The sequence below is a fragment of the Rhipicephalus sanguineus genome, chromosome 2 (genome assembly GCF_013339695.2).
Source record: "Rhipicephalus sanguineus isolate Rsan-2018 chromosome 2, BIME_Rsan_1.4, whole genome shotgun sequence".
In the NCBI taxonomy this organism is placed as follows: domain Eukaryota; kingdom Metazoa; phylum Arthropoda; class Arachnida; order Ixodida; family Ixodidae; genus Rhipicephalus; species Rhipicephalus sanguineus.
Genome location: NC_051177.1, coordinates 207,112,965 through 207,136,992, shown reverse-complemented (window position 1 = coordinate 207,136,992; position 24,028 = coordinate 207,112,965). Strand labels below are relative to the sequence as shown.

General features: G+C 49.0%; 1 protein-coding gene across 1 annotated transcript in view; it reads right to left on the bottom strand.

Annotated features, from left to right (window-relative positions):
- The window catches only part of LOC119382199 (sodium-coupled monocarboxylate transporter 1), a 193,560-nt gene that overhangs the window by 87,958 nt on the left and 81,574 nt on the right, over positions 1 to 24,028 (bottom strand). Inside the window, exons 8-9 of the mRNA XM_037649915.1 lie at positions 17,771 to 17,900; positions 13,415 to 13,503 (exon numbers count right to left, since the gene is read on the bottom strand). Of these exons, the coding sequence (XP_037505843.1) occupies positions 13,415 to 13,503; positions 17,771 to 17,900 (219 nt within the window). The remainder of the gene's footprint in view (positions 1 to 13,414; positions 13,504 to 17,770; positions 17,901 to 24,028) is intronic.

Here is a 24,028-nt window from a genome sequence, read left to right as displayed (position 1 = left end):
TTCGTCATACACTAATGTCCTGCCACGCATATTTTGCATGTGAGAAGTTAAAGAGATGACCACGAGAGCGCCAGATGTAGGCGGCTAGATAGATAGAAACGCTCATGGTGTCTTTGGTTCGCTGAGAAATATTTCGTTTTCAAAACTGATGTGCTAGTGTCATATGAATAAAGAAAATTACCCCACTTCCCGCCATGAAGCGATGCGAAGCAGGAGCATTTGCACGATCGTCTTCCGTTGGCGTTAGTTGGGCATGCTACCGACCTCGCGTCGTGGAACGCGAAGAGGAACGCTACGCGCGTCTTGTCTTCCCTCTAGCCTGGCCGTCAATTCTCACAGGGCGTGCGAGGAAGACGGTCGACAGGCGCGCGAGAGGGCGGCAGCGTAGGAGAGGAGAAAGAGGGGGAGGGGACGCGCATGCGCTGGTGCTCATCGCGGCGTTGCACAGGAGAGAATTTCGGCATGTCTAGCCTGCGTTTCAGAGGACGATTGGAGAGGGGTAGGGGAGAGAGGAAGTGGAGAGGGGAAACGGAAGAGGTGAAGGGGAGACGAGGAAAGGGGAAGTGGAGTGGGGAGGGAGAGAGAGGGGAATGGGAGAGAGGAAGTGGAGAGGAGGTGTGTGGAGAGGGTATGCGCATGCGCAATAAGGGTGGTCACGCCGCACACCACCACTACCACCGGTTTGAACTCCGCCATAAGATGCTTCGCATCTAAAATCACACCATCTCTTGCTAAAGGGGACCATAAGGCGATGCGAAGCATTGTTTCGGCATGTAGAGCCCGCGTTTCAGATGGGGAGTGGTGAGGGGGAAAGTCGAGGGGAAGTGGAGAGGGTTTGCGCATGCACTGTTAGTGTGGTCACGCCGCACACCACCACCGGATTGAACTCCGCTATAGGCGATGCGCAAAGCGCCGACGACGCCATCTGCCGCCACGGCTCGGAAGCATTGCTGGGTCCGGGCGAGCAGTGTTCCCGCGAGCGTGTGCTTGAGTGCACGGATGTATCTGGTTTCATCGTGATTTAACGACTCTGTCGGGCTTCAGAGATGTCGAAAAATAACTGCTGCGTTGTCGGCTGCTCAAACACACACAAACAATCTCCAGGAGCGCACTTCTACAGGTTTCTGGTGCTTTTTTATGAGCGAGAGCGACAGCGGCCGTGGATTAAGGCTGTACGACGCAGAAGGTAAGCAATCGCGCTTTGTTTATGGCAGTGTTAGAACAATTACCGTGTTTTTATTTCTCGATTTATGTAGCTATGCCTTCAGGGAACGCTACTACGTTTACACTTGGTCGCCTCGCCTGCATTGTAGACGCTACAATGCACAAGAGGTTGTTATTACTGATAATATGCGATGCCTGGGCTCTCTTGAAAAACTACTGGCGCGAAGCGCAATGCCAGAGAACGTCGAGCAGGTGACGGCTCCTTTACAAAAGCGCCGTGGAATCACACGTGTGCTGCACGAAATCGGCTGCATTCTACCTGTTGATGGCACTGGAATGCGATCATCGGTGCAGAATGTTCGCTTTGCGCTTTTGCACCGATCGTGAAAAGTTTATCGTTTTTTTTTTTACATATTTATCGGGCTGGTTTTAAAGTTTTACCAACGCTGACTCTTCGCCTGGCCGCACCTGTGAAATCTATACGCCGGTGCGATAGCGCTCCCTCAAAATCTACTATATAAACACATGGCACGTAAACGAAGCTACTGTGTCGAGAAAAAACGTTGGTTCACGCGTCAACGCACGCAGGCATTAGTGATCGGGACGTTATAAAGCAGTGTACTTGCGATGAGCTCCACTTTGTAGGCAAGCTTGTTGACGCTTGTCTGTTGCAAACACTTGGCGCGTAGGGTGACATTGTCGTCCTACACATGTGGCATCGGACACATGTCCACTATTATAAAGTGCGGCTCCTTTGCGCACACTATCACCGCAAAGTATTTATCTGGGACGCACACAAGCGGCAAATCGCACGCGCGCAAATGAGGCGTCTGCTACGCGACCCACCAGCGGTTCCAACTGCCGCCGCTAGGCGGCTTTCAGTGGCGCCCTATAGGCGCTGCGCATCGCGAATAACATGCTTCACATCTAATATGATTCTTAACGTTTAGTAGTGCTTCTACTGGGGCTAGTCGGTATGGCCTTGCGACGTGAAACGATGCGCTGCATATATGAACGAATGTGTCATTCGTCTAAGTTCATCTATCAGCGCATCGTTTCACTTCGCGATTCTTAACTTCCAACAGAACTATCAGTTTCACACCAGTTTTACTTTTCACAAAACCTTTCCCAGACATTTGGGGAACCGGAAGTGCTTGCTCATGCCGCCAAAAATAGATGAAAGCACGTGACATGGTTTACCCACGTTAGGAATAAATGCTGACGGAATGCGAAGGAGAGAGGAAGTGGCAATGTTCAAAATATGGCGTTGCTCTCATTTAATCGTGGTAGACTGTACTAGAACAGGGGAGTGCCCGGAACGACCTTCGAAAAGTGAAGCCCAAACAGGGTCAATCCGCTTGCTGCGCTGCGATCGGTAGTCTGCAATGTGTCGTCGTTTAAGAGATGCGCGCGGCTCCGCCGAAATGGTGCAGTTGTAGAATGCCCGCTTCCCACTCAAAAGGTCCGGGTTCGAATCACAGCTGCAAGTGGTGTTCTTATTCTTAGCGTCACCTTTTGTAGCTGTATTGGTTTTCCTTTGTTTCTTAAAACTACCTTAAGTTGCTACTTGCTGGTTCAAAAAGTAACGCAAAATGTGAAGTAACATAGAAGAAATTTGAGAGCGAGCGCAGTTATTTGCAGTGCCACCACCCGTGATTGAACAAAAACGTAAAGTATGGCCTCCGAGATTTTCGCGAAGATGAGACTCGAAACGAGATTTCACATTTTACGTTACTTTTTGTAGCAATACGTAGCAACAGAAGCTAGTTTTAAGAAAGAAATTAAAAGTCCAAAACACAGCTATAAAGGGTGACACTAAAAATAAAACCCCACCATCTACAACTGCGATTCGAACCCGGGCCTTTTGAGTGGGAAGCGGGCATTCTACCCCTGCGCCACTTTGCCGGAGCCGCGCGCAACTCTTAAACGACGGACACATTGCAGACTACCGATCGTAGCGCTGCAGGTGGATTGACCCTGTTTGGGCTTCACTTTCTGTACGTTGGTGCTGCGGCCGTTCCGAGCACTCCCCTGTTCTAGTGCACTCTAATCGTGATTTCAGCACTACCCCTTCCTTAGCCTGGAATAGCAGCGGTTACGGTGAAACCAATGGTTGATTGGAGGCGACCCACGCCGCTCCAGCAGTAAACGAGGCATTCGGACCATGCCAGCAGAAAAAAAAGCCGGGTTCTACTCACACTCGTGGATAAATATAGGAAAGTAAAGGCGAGAGGGAAGGGGGACAAAGATTGCGCACATGCGCACTTGAGAGCTTGGGTCGCGTCGTTCAATGGATTACCGCATTTCTTTAACCTTAGTAGCCAAAACTGACGACCGGTTTCTTGGCTCGTGTGGAGCGACGTAGTACGTGTGGTTGTGCTTCTGGGGTTACTCTGGGAGGTAGCAGGAGCCGTTGTTTCTAGTCGTACCGGCCCCGGGAACCCGGTGTAGGTGGTCTCCACATGTCCTCGGCTTCTGGCGCTTCACCTGTGCCTCCGCTTATGGTGCATTCAGACGACGGAACGAATCCGGATGTGGTGGGTCGGACGGCGCGTCACGTGACCTCACATCAGCGATTCCCTCGTCCGCGACTCGTCCGCGTGGCTCGCGGACGGATGACCCCAACCCGTTTTTTACATCGGGATTCTGGCGGCGGAACAGCGCAGCTTTAGCTGACAACAGGCTGGCAACCAGAAGACTTATATTCTGCTCGAGCCCTACGGCTGTCCTCGTTGTTGATTTCAGCTCTGCTGGCACGTAGTTCAGTTTATTTCTGGGGCCGTATGCTAAGGCGATCACCTTTGAGATATATATCTTTTTTAATACGCGCTGATTGGCAGGTTCAAGAGCAGCGGTTAAGTTGTCGCTTTAATTGCACACACACGCGCATTGCACACGCAGGGTACTTCGGCAGGCAAAGTGGCGTTGTTGCCGAAAGCGCTTGCGTCAGAACACGACCCATGTTTGAACAATTATTTTAGGTCAAGTGCCAACCGAGAAAAGACTACACAATGTGCAGCAGTGCAATGCGCACTGTCGGTATCTGCTATCCGCTAGAAGAAAAAAAAGCTGCCGATATTCGCGCATCACTGTATCCTCCCTTCGTGTACGGGGCCCCACGCGTGACAGCAGTGAGGTCAGTCTCCAGCAGCTCTCTGTAACGAAGATTCTTCTTTTCATTCAGCCATTCCGCCAACAACACCGATTTCACCGAAACAAATTACGGTCCTCGGCAATACTCGACAAAGCTCGGCGAGCTTCGCGTTCTATCGGCTTCCATGTTGTTGAATACTCTCAAACCGGTCTGCTGCCAGCGGGCGCAGGTGAGCGCAGAGTCTGCGGTCGAGAGTAATCCGGCTGTCCTCTCCTAGGACACCGTCCGTCGTGTGGATGCGCCTGCAGGCGACTTCTCCGCGGATTAGTCGTCCGCATCCACGAGAAATCCGGAGTCGGTCCGTCGCCTGAATGCACCATTACGAACTTGATCCACGTGGCGGCGGACAAGCCCATCCACAGTTTTACATCCAGGAGGCGAGTGCCACGCGTAGCCTCCACTGTGCCTGGGAACCACTTGTCACCGGCGCCGTAATTTCGCACGTACACGTAGTCTACCGGTGCGAAATTCGATCCTGGGTCATTCGTAGCTTTGGCCGGATAGACTCTGGAAGGAAAAGACATCTCCAGTCTAGAGCGCAGACGGGATCCTAATAGCCCTCACGGAGGGAGAAGGACCCTCCTGGTGTGGTGCGTTCCGATAATTGCACTACACACGTGCCAGTGAGGTGATGAGGCAAATGCCTCCTATCTTCTTCCAGCCGTCTTTGATAGTGCGCACGGCTCGCTCTGCTAGTCCATTACTCTGGGGATGATAGGGAGGTGTTTGAATATGCGCAATTCCTAATAATAATAATAATATCTGGGGTTTAACGTCCCAAAACCACGATATGATTATGAGAGACGCCGTAGTGGAGGGCTCCGGAAATTTCGACCACCTGGGGTTCTTTAACGTGCACCTAAATCTAAGTACACGGGCCTCAAACATTTTCGCCCCCATCGAAAATGCAGCCGCCGCGGCCGCGATTCTATCCCGCGACCTTCGGGTCAGCAGTCGAGCGCCATAACCACTAGACCACCGTGGCGGGGCAATATGCGCAATTCCATTGCGCTCCATAAACTGCTCGAACTCTGGTGCAGTGATTGGCGTCCCGTTGTCGAAAACCACCGTGCGCGTTATACCAAAACGGCAAAATATCGTCTTGAGGGCCTCGACTGTGCATGCGAGTTGGCTTGCGACACGGGAAGCGCCCGAATCCACTTGTGTGAGCGTCGACGATGATGAGTAACATTTTCCCTTTATTGGTCCCGCATAGTCCACATGTAAACGCGACCACCATTCGCGCGTCGGGCTAATTTACTGGTTCTATCGCCTGAGGCATCGGCAACGCTTGCACACAGTTTTGGCATGTCACCGCAATGCGCTCCGCTCGACATCTTTCTCTACGCCCGGCCACCAAAATAACAATCTGGCGTTTGCCTTCATGGTGGAAATTCCTTGGTGGGCTGCATGAAGTAGCCTTAGCAACTTCCCGCGCGCTGCTGTTGGCACTACCAAGCAATGACCCCAGTAAAGAAGTTCTTCGCTAACAGACAGCCCATGCCGCGTTTTGTAAAAATCGGCGACTTCTTTTAGTTTCCATGTCGAGGTTTTTCGGCAAACGTTCCATGTGTACTTGCGCGCCTGGAAAAGTACCTCATCCGCGACGGCGAGTGCCTGGAGTTCCTTCAATGGCAGGGCCGGCTGATCCCACTGGTCCAGAGTCAGAACAACTTGAGATTCTTACTCCTGGTCCACTTCTTCCTGTAACGGTTGCGGTAGACGGCTCAGAGCAGCGGCATTGCACGTGAGTTTCCCCGGTCGATGTTACAACCGATAACGGTAGGGCCCAAGTATGATGGTCCAACGTTGAATGCACGCAGCGGCCATAGCCGGCGTCTGACTATCCGCTCTTAGGAGACCCAACAATGGTTGATGGTCGGTTAGAAGCGTGAACTGCTTGCCCAACAGACAATCTCGGATTCACGTGACGCCATAAACCAGAGCCAACGCCTCACGTTCAATCTGTGAATAATTCTTTTCTGCGGCAGTAATCGTCCTGGAGTGAAATCCAAGGGGCTGATACTGCCCTTCAATTCGGTAGAATAGTGTCGCTCGCACTCCGTAGGGTGACGCGTCACACTCGAGAAATAGATCTCGTGCGGGATCGAAGTGAGCTAGCACAGGCGTGGAACACAAAACGGCTTTTGCTTTTTGAAAGGCATCGTTTTCGCGCTCATCCCAAGATCATTTCGATTTCTTTTCCAGAAGAAGGTATAGGCGACTCAGGCGCGTGGACAGATTAGGCAAGAATTTATTGTAGAATGTTAGCATGCCCAAAAAAGACTGCAGCTCCGTGCCATTGCGAGGAGTCGGTGCCAGCCTAATTGCTTCGATGTTCTTCTGTGACGGGTGAAACCCTGCCGCGTCAATTCTGTGTCGTAGATACGTAACTGACCTCTCAGATACTCGGCACTTGTCCGAGCGGAGTTTCACGCCGTATTCCCTGAACCGCTGCAAGTCTGCTTCAAGGTTCGCAGTTGGTTTATTGTTCGCATCTGCTATCAGGGACGTCGTCTAAGTACGTTTGAATCCATGGGAGACCTTGCAGAACCTGCTCAATTGTTTTACAGCGAAAGCTGTTATGAGATCATTTCACCGGCCGTTTTTGGCGCCGTAGTTGTCCGCCGCCGCCGCCGCCGCCGCCGCCGGTGTCCGTAACCAGTATCGCTCGAAATAAGAAAAAAAAACGAAATAAGAAAAATACTCCAGGACGGAACGAGGTTCGAACCTGGGCCCTCTGCGTGGGAGCCCAGTATTCAACCTCTGAGCCATTCCGGTGCTTGGAACTGCTATGCAAAAAGGTCCTATACAGACTTCATGTCGGGAAGGAACCACCTTAGCATATGCAATATAGCGTGGTAGAGAGTAAAATAAGCACCAAGCGTCGCGCAACGCGTCGCACAACGCGAATTCTGTAACCAGGCGTCACACAATGCTAATTGCGCAATGAATAGGTTGTTGAATGCTTCCAACCCATTACAAGGACTCTGCCATAATTCCTCATCGTCGTCAGGCACAGCATCAACAAAGTGCGCATAATGCCTTACATGCGTTTAGCAGGTACCACGGCTCTTCGTAGAATGACGAAAAATGGCCCAGTGCCAGCTGCCCTACTTCTCAAACATTACAATGATTTATAGCGTAGTGGGTTCCTCGCAAGTGCACTTGTATTGGTTGCCAATGAAGCCCATCAGGGCATGATCCATTTCCTCGGGGTCTCAGTAAAATTAGAATGATTTAGAGCGTAGTGGGTTCCTCGCAAGTGCATTTGCATTGGTTGCCAAAGAATCTCATAAGCGCATGATCCATTTACTTGGGGTCTCAGTAAAGTTCTTCACCCCACCCTTTCTCTCTCCCACGGAAACGTATGTTATACAGCATGACGGGAGAGGGAAATAGCAACCGGGCGTCACCCACTGCAAATTACATAACTGCTGGGCCGTTTAACGATTCCAACCCATTACAAAGGGCTGAGCCATAATTCTTCATCGTCATCAGTCGCCGCGTCAACAAAGTGCACATAATGCCTTCCAGACGTGCGGCTGGTGCCTCGCTTCTCCGCAGAATGACGAATAATGGCTTAGTAGGTGCTTCGCAACTTCACAAAAATTGTGATTTATTGCGTAGTGGGTACCTTTCTAGTGTACTTCTATTGTAGCCCCAAGTGAGCTAGCTTACAACGGGCTCTAGAAACGCCGCTCTTCCAGCTTTCGCTGTGACTGTGCTGCGGTGTCAGCGCAGGCCTGGCGTTTTTTGAAAAATCGCAGGGGCCGAGGCTATCCCAAACGGTAGCCTATTATAACAAAAGAGGGCCTTGTGAGTGCTTATAACCGCTAGCTTGCGCGAATCTTCGTCTAGATATGTTTGGTTGTAGGCATCACGTAGATGCAAGATTCTTAACTGCTGCCATTCACGATGCGTAGCGAAAATGTCGTCCACTACGGGTAGCGGATAACTTGCCAATTCACATACTGGGTTTAGAGTAACTTTGAAATCGCCACAGATGCGGACTGTTTCGTTACGTTTCAGCACTGGCACCACCTGAGTGGCCAATTCTGAATAGGAAACTGGAGTAATAATGCCTTCGGCCACGAGTCGATCTAGCTAGGCGGACAATTTGTCAAGCAAAGAAAATGGATTTTTGCTTGCCTTACAGGACCTTGGGGTTGCTCCGTCCATTATACGAAGCCGCACTGGTGGTCTCTTGATGACTCCCAGGCCCTCCGCAAAAAGGTCTGCGTACTTTTGCATCACTGGTGCAGCTGTCCGACTCTCCAGCTTCCCGTCATATGAGAGCGGTGCCTCTTTTGTCTCGAGCACCTGTAACAGGTCACGGCCGCAAAGGCTAGGAGCTTCGCAGTCTAACACAAGGAGATCGTAGTCAACTGTTGCAGACTTGTAGGAAGCTTGCATTTTGACAGCGCCCCGCACTGGTATCTTCCCAAGATAGCATGACAAAGCTAATGCAGCTTTGCAAAGCGGTGGCCACTAATGACGATTGGCTTCCTATATCGCTTTAGGAACTACACAGACAGGTGAACCTGTGTGGATTATCATATTCAGTGGCACTCCATTCCATGTAACCTGTTTGTGTAGGGGCGTAACGAGGCTTCTATTACTCTTCACTGACCATATTTGTATGCGTTGCAGCCGTTATCTTCTCTTTCCGCTGAACACTCTGTTATCGCGAAGCTTCTGTCGATGGTGGCTGTCCGTGTGCATACTCGCGCCAAGTGACCTTGTCGCCCGCATTTGTAGCACCTGCGCCGTCATAATGAGCATTAATAATAATATAATAATATCTGGGGTTTAACGTCCCAAGACCACGATATAATTATGAGAGACAACGTAGTGGAGGGCTCCGGAAATTTCGACCACCTGGGTTCTTTAACGTGCACCTCAATGTAAGTACACGGGCCTCAAACATTTTCGCCTCCATCGAAAACGCAGCCGCCGCGGCCGGGATTCCAACCCGCGACGTTCGGGTGAGTAGCCGAGTGCCATAACCCCTAGGCCACCGTGGCCGGGCGTCATAATGAGCATTCCCTGACTTGATGTCCCTGTTTGCCACAGCAGCTGCAGTGCTGCGAGAAGCTGCTCCGTTCACTCCTGGTGATTTCTGGTTGCCTGCTATGCTTCACGTTGAGCACCCCGACGGTGTCACCTTTGCCCCTTCATCTGTTGCGACCCTAACTGCGCGCTTTCGGCTGCTAGAGCTAGTGCTTCCGCTTCTGCCAGCGTGAAGTCCTTTTTTGCTAATAGTTGTTTCTGCAGGTTTTTCGAGCGCACTCCACAAACGACACGACCCCTCAGCATTCGCTCAACATCGAAGAGAAGCTGCAGTTATGAGCTAGCTTGCGAATCTCGACGATAAACGCCTGCACGTACTCCCGTTGTTGTTGGTTTCTGTGAAAGTACTTGAAGTTTTCTGATATCCCGTTTGGCGACGGACCATAGTGCTCGTTCAAGGTTGAAACAACTTCTTCACACCTCAGCGAGCTAAGTTTTCGCGTTGCGATTCTGCCGCAAACGATTTCAACGGTCCTCGATCCTCAAGCTGCCACCAACAAGGCCCTTTTCTTCGCGTCGTCCGTCACTTAGTTTGCTTCGAAGTAGGCGTCGATCTTAACGAGATACGCTTGCCACATATCTGTCTCCTCTGCAAAATCCTGAAGCTTGAGGGCCATGGCTGCGGGCGGGCTGATGGGTGTCTTCGTCTCTGTCTTGCGGCTGGCGCCCGGCTTATGCTTATCGGTGGGTATTCTCGTCGTCACTGTTAATTTGGAGGCAGCCACGCCGCTGCAGCAGTAAACGAGACAGTCGGACCATGCCAACAGAAATAAGGCCAGGGTTTTATTCACACTCGTGAATAAATATAGGAAAGTAAAGGGGAGAGGGAAGGGGCATAAAGATTGCGCACACGCGCACTCGAAAGCTTGGTTCGCGTTGTTCAGTGGGTTACCGCACAAATAATCTTGAGGAAGTGTTCGAGGCTATAACGAGCACCGCGTAACGCCTGGGCCGCACATGAGCCATGGACATCCCCCCCCCCCCCTGTCTTAATCTCCAGCGCACACTGTATCACGCTCATCGCAATAGGAGAAGAGGCGAACGCGTGACTCATGCGATTATACGTGTCTCGAACCCTAGAACACATGTTTACCGCCCAGGATGGTCTGTTCTAAAAAGGATGGTTGAACCCTCTGTCTTAGGAATCGGTACTACACGAAAGTGGAACGTACGTCACAGAAGTAGTTGATTGCTTGAGTGCATTGGTATATCAGAGCTTCTATAATGTCTACTGTTGTTTGGCTGATGTAGCACCGCCTGATGTGGACGCACTCACGTCTACGCCTAGTGGCACATCTTCGTAGCGACGACTAACGCCCATGATCATGATTTAACCCTTGCGGTAGCTGAAATTCCTATCATATACGTGGACACCGCATATAGCGAATCCCGCGCAGATGGCATCAACAAGCACATAAGCAATGATACTGCTCCAAAGTGTCGTGAAACGTGAAGAGAAACGCTACGCGCGTTGTGTCTTCCCTCTATCCTGGCAGTTAATTCTCACAGGGCGAGTGGGGAACGGGGTGCGACAGCCAGGCGAGCATCGGGGAGCTGTTTTTCGATATGGATGAACGTTATGAGCGAGCCTTGGGCTGAAGCCACCACCTCTTTGTTTTGTTTTTTGAGCCTGGTGGCACACATGTCACCGCCCCGTTATGAAAGGAACGCTTATAGCATTGATCCATCCATCCATGCAAAAGCACTGTGAGAGGAAAGTGTGAAAGATGAAAGGCGCATTCACGTAGCCCCCCCCCCATTACGTGTTTGGCGGTAGCTCAGTGGGCTAAACGCCCGCCAGCCATCGTCGCGGACCGAGAGGACATGGGTTCGAGTCCTGTTAACGGAACTTTTTCTTAATATTTTTTTCTGTGCCATTTGATGGCGTTCATTTTGCTGACGTATTTCCGTGACGGAAATACGTCATGAAAATCTTGGTGGATCCCGGCATAAAACACTTTCGTGTTAAAAAATGCCCATATCGAATATCTGCCACTGGTTGCTCCGTGAGTCGTGCTTACCTCGCTGGTAGTTCACGTCGAATGCACAAGAAGATGAGAACCGGGGTAGAAGGGCACTTTTACGCGTGCCAATCGACGTTTCGAACCGAAGACAATGCTGACCTCACTGACAAAGGCAGTGCTCGACAAAATTCTCTTTTTCACGCTAAAATAATCAATACGTGCCATTGAAACCAGGGTTACCTTTTTGCCAGTATTGTGACGGCTCTCTCGATGCCTGCACAGCCCACGAAGCAGTGGGAATGCATAGCAAAACGAACGAAAGGAAAGCAGCAGCTCGCAGCTGAAATTCTGCGACTTGCGAATAGTTTCGTTTTCGCACCCAAGAAAAGATGGCCCACGGCGTTCTCCACATTGTCGACAAATGGTACTGCACATTTCAAACATCCCCTATTCGGAGCAATAATGCTGGAAGAAAATGTCTGAGAGCTTACGGCGCGTCTTACATGTGTTAAACACATGGGTGCTGCATAGTAGGTGTAGAACAAGCTGCAACTTTGGCATTGATAAAAAGTTTGTTGATGAGTGATACCGAAATTTGTGCTCGCAGGAGCTTACATTTAAGTACCAACGATCAGCAAACCAAGGAAACTACAGGGTTCCCTAAATTATGCATGAACATTTGGAGAATTAGTCAGAGTTGCACAACTTTAGCCAAAAGAGCTCATCCCAGAGTGAAGACCGAAATGCGATATTTTCTCATAGCAAAGGTTGACTTGCGATATTGTTGGTTCGACATAGTTTTTAGCGCAGAAACATACAAACACGGGAAAATATAAGAGACACATAAAACGCTTTCCAAAGTAATTTATTTGAAACCGGGTCACACTGTCTAACGAGATGTACTCCGTGTATGAATGTTTTCTCTTTGCATAAATCGGTGACATACTATTTTGTCTATTTTGAAAGTACTAAAAAAACACATTCTCCATAAGTTCACATAGCGTTGACGCCTATCACAGGCACCTCATTCTGCATCATACGTTCATGACGCTTGTGAAAAGATCACCCAGCTACCGCTTTAGCAGGATGATTGCGTACCCAAGTTGTTTTGAAAAAAGCAGTTGATCTCTTTGAAAAAGCCAGCATACGTTTACGCATCAACTTAATTAGTGTATCGACTGCAACATGTTTACGCATATTATCTTCTTGTCCATGATTAAATTTCAGGCAGAGCTCATAAATAGGACAAACGACAGAAGAAATAACGAGAAGAGGCGCTGACTTTCAAAAGTGAAGATTGTACTGAAGCGCAAGATTAAATGAAGAAACAAGGAACACCACGCCGTTGTCACTAGCACGTACAGCTGAAGGATTAACAGATTCTTCACAACAGGAAAACAAAAAAATTACACCACCTCCCGCTAAACGGAACCATAAGGCGATGCAAAGCCAGAGCACTTGCACGGTCGCGTTCCGTTGGCTTTCCTTGGGCATGCTACCGACCTCGGGTCGTGGAATGCGAAGAGGAACGATACGGGCGTCGTGTCTTCCCTCTAGCCTTGCCGTTAATTCTCACAGGGCGAGCGGGGAACGCGGTCGTTAGGCGCGCGAGGGGGGGGGGCGTAAAAGAGGAGAGAGAGGGGGAGGGAACGCGCGTGCGCTGGCGCTCATCGCAGTGTTGCGCAGGAGAGGGGCGATTCGAAGCATCGTTTCGGCATGTCGCGCCCGCGTTTCAGAGGGGAGTGGAGAGGGGTAGAGGAGGAGGGAAGGGGAGAGGGGGAGGAGGTATGTGGAGAGGGTTTGCGCATGCGCAGTAAGGGTGGTCACGCCGCACACCACCACCGGTTCGAGCTCCGCTAAAAGATCCTTCGCGTCTAAAAACAACATGCATAAAAAGCTTTACGTTGTCGCGCTCTTCTCAAAGAGCGCTGTCTTACGCCTACAGATCAAATTATATTGGGGCGATATCACGATAACTGTGTTGTATGTCCTGATAATTGGCTGGCGATGGTGCACACATGCTACACATTTACGGTGCGCGATTGTGCTGGAGGCTCACCTAAGGGAGCCACTGAAGACAGCTGCCACGAAGAGACCAGCGAGTCCGGGATAGCCCTGAAGCACTGTTTGCACTGCATGTGGCATCAGCTGAAATTGTAGCAAGCGAAACTTTACCGGAGTGATCAATGCAATACACGCTCATTTAGTCGTCCTCATTAAGTTAGCGTTTTCTGTAGTTCATAAGTTTTGCATGATATAGGCTAAATAGCTTTTAGCCACGTGGAAGCACCAAGAAAAAATGCTGCCGCGCACCAGGATAACATATTTATTGGATGAGAACATGGCATAAGTGCACTAAACACATTCATTGACTATTTTAACAAGTGTCACCCTAGAATTGAGTTTAGCATACAGCGTTCTTTCAGTGAAATTAACTTCCCACGCGCGACTTATCTATTGAAAGAAAAAAAAAACCTCCAGCTCGATCCTATATTCAAGGATTTTTCATGACATGAAGCTTCCATCTTCCCTTCAACATCTTCCTTGTTTGGATACGCTGACGAAGGATGCGCGATATCCTGGTCGTAAAATGCATACGAGCAGCTGAAGGTAAGCAAACAAACCTTCAGTAGGCCTCACGTTTATCACAATAGCGGACTGTCCAGGGTCTACGCTTCGGAGCAGTGGCAGCCCGATCGCTGCGGCAGAAGCACACGAAACGCCAGTTTCATGTGAGCACAAATTCTGAAATTCTGCAGTGTCAACAGAGTCACGGCAGTAATGTCTGCTCCGTACAGCGCAAGCACCGACGACAGCTTTCAACGCTACGTTGGAGAGCTCAAACTCGCTCTTCCACAGCAACTTCAGCATCACATCTTATTGGGATACTAATTGTATAAACCTCGTGAGGCGCATTTTTCCGTCGAGATCATATTTCGCAAAAGTTCAAATCGATGACATCGCCCCGCGCATCGTACCCTCCATATGCGAGTGAAAGCTTGCAGAAGCTGCAGACGGGCGAGGCTCAAAGGGAGAAGAAATGCGCCAGCCGGCTCTCTCGGGCGCGAATAAGCATCAAGTGCTCTCGGTGGGCTGGGGCGCTGCGTCGCTCGGGCAGCAATTGCGACCTTTGATGGAAAGGCGCGCAATATTTCGGCAGACTTCAGTGGATGGCTCTTACCCTTGTACGTGCCCTGCTGTCATCGCTTGCCTCACGTTGACGCAGCAGAGGGCATGAGTGAGTATGAACTTTATTCAGGTCCTGAGGAGAAAGAAAGCGGTGTTGAAGGCCCCGCCAATCAATCCGGCGGCTCCACACAGGTCGGGGCCGGTAGACAGAGTCCTTCGGCGACGGCCCGGGCCCTCTGGACAGCCTTGAGCAGAGCTATGAGCTCTGTGCTTCGAAGCGCTGAGTCCCATGAGGGCTGGTGAGAAAAGTCTGTACCCGCGTTGGCAGGGCACAGCCAGAGCATGTGCTCGAAATTGTTATATTCATGGCCACAGTGCGAGCATACAGTAGGAAAGTCAGGATTGAGCCTGCTCAGTGTCGTCGGTGTTATGTATGCTCGAGTCTGCAACTGTCTGTAAGTGATTGCTTGTGCTCTGTTGAGCTTTGTGTGAGGAGGAGGAAAAGTTGGACGTCCTAACCTATGATGAGAGGTGAGTTCGTGGTATGACACGAGCGGGTCTTTGTTATCGAGGTTCCTGCAGGCTGCATTGAAGCGAGGGGGTGGACCACAGACGCGGAAAGTGAGTTCTCGCGCCAGTTGGTGTGCCCGCTCGCTTGGGTTGCAGTAAGCAGATCCGGAAATGTTTCCTATGTGAGCCGGGAACCATGTTATGTGTGAGGACGGGAAATTATCTTCGCCCCTGTCTTGGTAGAAGAGCTTGTTGACGACTGTAGCTGCCTTCGAAGAGACGAGGGCCGCCGAAAAAGTTCTTATAGCTGTTCTGGAGTCCGAGTAAATGATAGAGGCTCCCGTGCAGCTTTCAAGGGCCACCGCAATGGCCATTTCTTCTGCTTCGTGGGTGAAGTTGGTAACTACCGTGGCTACGTTGACGAGCGAGCCATGGGCGTCCACCACAGAGACGGCGTAGGCGCTTTGATTCCAATATCTTGCAGCGTCAACAAAGAGGACTTGCGTTTCGTTGCGCATAATCTTGGCGAGTATGGCCTTGGCTCTCGCTTTTCTCCGTCCTTTGTTGTGGGTCGAGTGTGTTTCTGGGAATCCGATCAGCTGTTATCGCTTTCGTGGCGTTTTTGCAAAGTTGTGACTTCTCTGGCGGCATGGAGAGGGGAAGAATGCCGCCTTCTAACAAGATCTCGTTGCCCGCCCTTGAGAGCATGAGAACAGCTTCACTCACTGGAGGGGCTGTGTTCCCATACACCAGCGTCTTGTAGTTACGTGAGATCGAATCCTAAAAGACTTAGCTGCTAGCCTTACTTCGTATACCATTCGCATTTGTTACTACTGTAGTGCTGAAGGAGCAAGGCGTTTGCTAGTGAGACGCTTTCTTGGTGAGAAGCGCCAGCGGTGATCGCGACCTGTTAATGCCGAGCCTGTGGGAATGTCTTTCACTGCGCCGGCTTTCTGCCTGTTACTCGACGTCGTTCAATAAACTATCGCATTCCACTATCGCGTTCATTGCTTTGCTTTTGAGGGGAAGCCGAGTCTCATTTTTTTCTGTTCAAGCAGCACAAGCATGCAGTGTGCTACGGGACAGGCGTCGGTAATTTCCGTGAGCGGCAATTACATATCCCGGCAGTTGGGCCAGAACCACTTTCAAAGAGCGTTCAAAAATTGCAAAACGCTCAGTGCGCTCGGCTGCTCTGGCAGAGACAGCGGGAACTTGACCAGCTGATTCGACAGATACCCAAGTATGCCCCCCCCCCCCATTGTCAGGGAACGCATCAGCCTCAAGTCGCGGCTGTTGAATGTGAACAAGACAGCTGCCTGCCTGTACATCAATCATGTAGGCCATTTACAGCTACCCCCCCCCCCCACCATCTGACAATAGAAAAGCCCGCCGCCTCCAGCCAATTTACAGTGGTGTGGCTGTTTTTACACCAACATACACATACATATCCGAACCTTTCTTTGAAACATGCCATTCACCCCACAATGTACAGCGATAGCTGTCCGTGGCGCGGAGGCAGGCCCACTCTCGCCCACATAACGTGGGATTGCCAGAACAGGCCACCCGAAATTAACTCGCCGCAAATAGCCGGCAAAATTTCCGGAAGGGAGCAGTGGGAGACTTTGCTCGCCAGCGGGGATGGGGTGGTGCAACTAGCACTCCTCGACCAGGCGCGGCGGGCCGCTCAAGCCAGTGGAGCCCTGGAATAGGGGCCCCACCCACCCGCTCCCTAAACACTTTTTTATTTTCTTTTTTTCCTCAATAAACGTTTTGATATATATATATATATATATATATATATATATATATATCCTGGACAGACAGGCCCAATGCCGTAAGCGGCTCCGGCGGAGAAAACCAGGCACTGCTGCGCGCCCCACAAACACTCGGCGCCTGCCAAACCAAAGCTGACGCGGCAGTTACACCTCTAAGACAGCTACCAAGCGCTAAACGAAGGACGTAAGAATTGGTATGTCTACGATATATCACGAACAATCTAGCTCCAATGCCGTCCGTCATCGTACTTTCATTCCACTCGTCTAAGTGGCAGCGCACGATCTCAGTTCTCCCCATTCTCTTTCCTGCAGAGCTTATGCACTCGCAACTAGAGAGCCGGCGGTGCACGAACAGCAGACCACTTCGTATCGCGCTGCGTGCAAATCCGTCGAAGAATAATTGAATAAGCTACGTTCTCTACACGAAGGCCTTTTATTCCAGCTACCTGGGATATAGCAGCTTCTACGATCGCGCTGAAGTGGCACGTTGTGGTGATGACTGGCATATAAAATTTGTTTCAGGACAGAACTGACTACGTGACCAAGCAGGGTGTGATAAGTTCTCTAATATTGCGGTGCATGGCTGCAAGGTGCAACATAAAAAAATCATACAACCTTCAGTTATGACTTCTATGAAGTCATGCTAATTTTTGAGCTTCCAATCTACTTTTGTTTTCATGCGTGGTGCTACATTTTGTGAATTATCAGGAACTTCAACTATGTTGCATAGTACGGTGACAGTGAACGGTAACTGCAGAAAATAGTAAGTTTCTTAATTGCTTGGGTACAAGAACATCGTACTCTACGAAAAAGAGAGCAAAGTTGCTTAGGCTCGAACAGGTTTACGTTTGCAAACTTTTTTTTCAGTGCAACGAGTGCCTTATTTTAAACCTTTTGGGGATATCCGACATGGGTGACACAAGAACAAAAACCGTCAGTATCACCAACAACAATATTTTATAAGGGAACAAATATATTGCATTAAAAACGCATTCGCTGACCTCGTCAGCTTTGTAGATGTCTCCGGTAAGCCGGGGGTCACAATCGTGGTATACAACATAAAGAATCAGTCCTGATAGCACGGACAGAATATACACCAGTGCCACACCGGGAATGTTCATAAGCAGGGCCCTGTTGGAGAAAAGTTTGAAATTCGACTGTGTATAAATGTGGGACTACGTACACACCGCTGCTCTGTAGAAATGTATTACGTTGTATATGGGGCAGTTTGTATAACATTATACACAGATTCTTGTCTGACTAAAAAATTTGAGTACCTGGTACTGCACTATGTACAACACACAGAGAAAAACGGAGCCACCTAGGGTCGTATTCTCTTCTTCAGCATTTGGTAATTAAGAATTATCACTCTACAAACCAATCTTTCACCAACAAATACTGCTACGAACACACCTATCAATGAAGGGATTGAAGCGGTCTCAAAGTCACTCATAGTAAGCAAGCAAAGACATGGTGCTGAAGTTTACCTCTTTTTATTGAAATTAGTCCTGACGCTAAATTATTTTGAATTGAATTCGTCCTACTACCTGCAGACTTTCGGCACTAGTATGGGAACCCCTTTTGCGCCGACATACGACAACATACGCCAACATTTTACAGCGAAAGCTGTTATGAGATCATTTCACCGGCCGTTTTTGGTGCCGTAGTTGTCCGCCGCCGCCGCCGCCGCCGGTGTCCGTAACCAGTATCGCACGAAATAAAAAAAAACTAAATAAGAAAAAAATTCCAGGATGGAACGAGGTTCGAACCTGGGCCCTCTGCGTGGGAGCCCAGTATTCAACCTCTGAGCCATGCAGGTGCTTGAAACTGCTTTGCAAAAAGGTCCTATACAGGCTTCATGTCGGGAAGGAACCACATTAGCATATGCAATATAGCGTGGTAAAAGAGTAGAATAAGCACCAAGCGTCGCACAACGCGAATTCTGTAACCAGGCGTCACACAATGCGAATTGCGCAACGAGTAGGTTGTTGAATGCTTCCAACCCATTACAAAGAGCTCTGCCATAATTCTTCATCGTCATCACGCACAGCATCAACAAAGTGCGCATAATGCCTTACATGCGTTTAGCAGGTACCACGGCTGTCTGTAGAATGACGAAAAATGGCACAGTGCCTACTGCCCTACTTTCAAAAATTACAATGATTTATAGCGTAGTGGGTTCCTCGCAAGTGCACTTCTGTTGGTTGCCAAAGAAGCCCATAAGGCTCCCATGATCCATTTCCTCAGAGTCTCAATAAAGTCAATTCTCTCTCTCTCTCGCTCTACGTTTCTCTGGTTAAAGTGTGTTATAAAGCGTGGTGGGACAGTTAAATAACGACCGGGCGTCACACAATATGCATTACGTAACTAGTGGGTCGTTTAAAGCTTCCAACCCATTACAAAGGGCGCAACCATGATTATTCATCGTCATCAACCGCCGCATCAACAAACTGCACATAATCGCTTACATATGGTACCTCGCTTCTCCGCAGAACAACGAATAATGTCGTGCTGGGTGCTTCCCAACTTCCCAAAAATTACGCTTTGTGGCGTAGTGGGTACGTTGCTAATGTACCTGTATTAGTAGCCACAGGAGAGTTTATAACGGGCTCTAGAAATGCCGCTCTTCCAGCTTTCGCTGTGACTGTGCTGCGCTTTCCGCGCAGGCCTGGCGTTTTTTGTGGGACAATTAGAATCAGAGTTGTTGAAATCTTGTCCATTAAAGCCTTCTACCTGTCTTCGTTACATATACGACATATTTGTTATATGGGAACATGGCGTCAGCGAGCTAAGCACATTCATTGACCACTGTAACAAGTTTTACTCCAGTATGAAGTTTACCGTGCACCATTCTTCCAGTGAAATTAACTTCCTAGACACGACGGTATCTATTCAAAGAGGAAAATCTAAGACCTCGCTTTACAGAAAACCTACAGACAGACAGCAATACCGAGCTTACACTAGTCATCACCCGCGACACTGCAAACAAGGGACATTTGTCGGACAGGTGGGGCGTATAAGAAGGATCTGTAGCGACGACGGTGACTACGTTCACCACTTAAGCAACCTAAAGGGTGCATTAGTTCCGAGATATTACACGCAAGATGCTCTAAACAAGTTCTACAACGAAACATGTCAACTAGATAGGAAATCATTACTAGCTAAATGGGCCTCCGTAGCACAGCCAACCAGCCGCCAGCCTTTATAAGCAAATACTCAAACGCACTAACAAACATAAATAATATCATCTGCAAGTATTACCCAATACTGGCAAGCAACGAGCTCCTTAGAAAAGCGTTTCCCGGAGTACAAAAGGTCGTGTATCTCCGTTATAGGAATTTTTGGGACATGTTAGTGCATGCAAAAGTAAACCCTCATTCTACTGTCCACATAGCACCTTGTTCTCGTCCAAGATGTAAGACTTGTAAACACCTTCAAGATGACGTTAGAGGTAAAAATTCGGCAGATCCCACGTACCGTGGGAATCGATGTTATGCGAAGCATGCGCGGTATGGTGACTGCGGCGTAATTTTTCACATTGAGCGAGACGTTACGGAACGATGCTAGAGAAATGTGGAAGTGGCATACGCACACTCATATGTTGAAGAGTCGCATACGTATTATATAACCAGTTGTTTACATACAGTTGCGTAACGATGCCAACAGCAGAATGGGTCTTACCAACAGCAGACGCGGTAAGCTGGTATGTAGTGTTTATATGCTTCGATGCTGGATAGCGCGAATCCTAACAAGACAAAGAAGGAAGACAGATGCAAAGGACAGGCGTTATTCACAACTAAGCTTCAGTAAGGAAAGTTTCCCTAGATATATACACAGCCGAGTGGCACGCGCAGGCGCGCTGCACGTACGTTACAGTCACAGTTGCAGTTGTTAGAGTTGCGTTACAGTAATTATGCTTATACTTATCCGTTATGACGCAGAACGCGCACACGTTTCAGGAACACATGTGGATGCAGGGAAGAGGTTCTTGGCAGTTTTTGAACAAGGTCACATCACCATGATCAGTGACCACCAGCAGCTGGACCGGACTTGGTAATCGTTTCCGTTCGTGATCGCGGCTACGAGGGGTCTAAGTGCAGTGAAGTCCGAAGTATAGTAGAGGTGGTGGAAATCGTGGATGCATCTTACGATGAAATGATGTATGATGCCTCCTGTCGTGGATGTGGCAGCGACGTCTTTTAACGCACTGTCCACATCCAAGCCGTCTTCGACACAGTAGAAAAACCAGGCGTTGTTGGGTCTTCATAAATCGGTGTTGAAGTCACCGGTAATGATGAGAGGCCTGGTTCTCTGGGCAGATTTATTATAGAAAGCACTGATCCCGGTTTTTGCGTAATCCACGTGGTCCACGTTGCGGATCACGAGGACGAGTGGATGGTAGTTGAGCGTCTTCCAGGGGTGTTCTGCCTTCAGCTTTCTCGCTTTCCTCGCGTAAACCGCGGTGGTGTAGCGGTTACGGTGCGCGGCTGCTGACTCCAAGGTCGCGGGTTCGATCCCGGCCGTGGCGGGTCGAATTTTGAAGGAGGCAAAATGCTAGATGCCCGTGTACTGTGCGATCTCGGTACAAGTTTAAGAATACCAGATGGTCAAAATTTCCGGAGCCCATCGCTACGCCAATTGATTGACATAATAACGGCTTGTGAGTAGCTCGGATTGAAAATTCATGTTCTAGTATCTGATATGGGTGGCAGAAATGTGCCATCATGGCGACTGTTCGCTATTCGTGAAGGAAAGTGTAGCCGGCCGTCGACTGGCTGTGTTCACCACCGTGATCAGTCAAGGCGACTGTGGTATGCCAGATGTGCCTCACCTTTTGAAGAACCTTATAAATCACTTGACAAGAGGCCAGGCTATTTACCTTCCCGATGACATTGCGAAAATTAATCAACTGGCTACAAATTGTGTTGATCTTCGTTATGTGAAAGACTCTTTTGACCATGATGAAAAAAGTGAGATCAAGCTTGCTCTTCACCTTAACTCGTCTTGTGTTGAGCCAAACCATTATGACAACATTAAAGTGAAATTCGCATTCAGTCTATTTCATAACGATACATCTTCTGGCTTGCACCTGTTAGTTGAAAACGGTAAGATTAGCAAGGACGCACTGACTACGGCTTGGTTCATTTCGACCGTTTTTCGGTGGTTCAGGCTAATGACATCAAGAACTAGTAAATTGGCATTTAGCCATTCAGTGCAAGCAGCTTATGGTGAAGCTGTTAAGTTCCTTACTGAAATTGTTGACTGATCCTCCATGATTTCTATTGGGGCTCCGACAAAGGCACCTTGGAAGCCAATACAGACCGGCATCACTGTCGCCACATTGACTGCATTAGAGCTTCAATCTACGATGCTTGACATGTATAACTTCAGCTATTTCTTATTTTTTGAGCAGACAGATCCAGGACCCACTTGAGAACTTGTTTTTAACACTGCGCTCGAAAAAGCCCATTCCGACACTGTATGAATTCAACTGCAGTCTGAGGAGTGCTACGTTGGCACTGTTTTTAAGGCCCAGCAAGAACGCCAGTTATTCGGATGATGGAGGGTTTCTGCTGGTATCCCTTAACACCAGCCAAACAATGAGGGCCAGGAGCAAGTGCAACTTCCGGATGACCTACTCGATCTCACAACTGTGGCAGATCAGTCGATAGAATACTTGGCAGGGTATGTGGTATCAAAACTGCTGAAACGGCTGCACTGTGAAAACTGCCGCGCTGCACTCGTTAGCGATAAGGCACCAGCAAAATTAATTTTACTGAAGAACTTCTCAGAGTCGGGCCTTGGGTTGTTTAACCCTTCGCCGGCTGTCGTGGAGGTTCTCAAGGTGACGGAGAACTTACTCAGAAGCAATAGAGAGGCACTCATAAAAACACTACGACCGAAATAGAACTTCAGGCTGCAGTCACTAGAAGCATATCCATCTTGACTTGTTTCCCTGCATGCCATGAAATCATTAAAGATATTGTAGGCGTTTATGCCTAACTGCGTATTCACATTTTGTCAGAAACGAGGCATCTAAAATAGTCTTCGCCACAAACGGCAAGTGTGCATGCAAAAGCGTGGGCATGCACGTCGCTGTGGCAAACATACGCTGACAATTTTGCGCGCCTGCAGCAGCAAATGCGATTGATATCGTCGTTGTATCATGTATGTACGACGTTTGTACCATGTGCAGTACCTCTGAACAATATGCATGTAGGTAGACCTGTTTACTCTATGAGAGCTCTCTTGCTGTTCATGTAACCAATCTTGGGCGTAAATAGCATGCGCCTTGGCTTCTTCGAATTCCTTACAACGAGCGGTTGCTTCATTGTTGCGCAAATATAAAGGTGTTGCTACTGAAATTTCTTTTCTTTCTCAGCTAACTGCACAGTGAGCCTACACGCAATTTCTTGGTTCACTGGCCGCAGAGGATTACGGCAAGTAAAACGACCTTACTATTGCAATCATAGTCACATATTCCTCAAGATTTAGTTAATATGATAAATTGTGTTCAAGAAATTCACCACAAAGAACTTTTCAGTCAAGAAGAAATACTTCGTAGCTAGAGTAGTACACTTTTACAACCACCTACCAGTCCGGTTCGGAACCTTCCGCGCCGCCTTGATCATTTTGTAGTTAAATGCCGTAAGTTATGAAACACCGGTAGCGTTTTTCATAGAATTATTTTGTTGAATTAAATCAAACGAATATACTTCTTCGACCTTCATGCATATAGAAGACCATGTGTTGGTTAGGCTAAAACATCTCATAGGGTTCCTTATGCGTTCATTTAGGACGACTCTAAGGCGAAAAAAATCTTTTTCCTCTCAGCCGTTGTACTTAGGTGTATTGATGCTGCCCCGCCACCCTTCGAAAGCTTTCTGCACCTATCGTGATTTTGCAGTGCCTCCAAAATTGGAGGCATCCCACCTGGTTTTGCATTGCCTCCGTGATCGGTCCAGATTTGACCAAGATACGACGCGATGTGATGACGTTATAATATGATGCTACGTGATGTCATAAGCACGTCACAAATTATGGTGATCTGTGACGTATTTGGTGACGTCACCAGGTGATGATAATGTGCAACGCCTATAGAGGCGCCACTGATAACCACCTAGCGGGCGCCGCCAACAGTACGTGCAGGAAGCCGAGCAGACGACAGCGCTTTGCACAGCTTTGCTGTGAGGAGATGGATGAAGTTCGGGGCTGCTATTTCCCCTTCGTGCGGGCGCCAGACAGCTAATTCGGCGCTG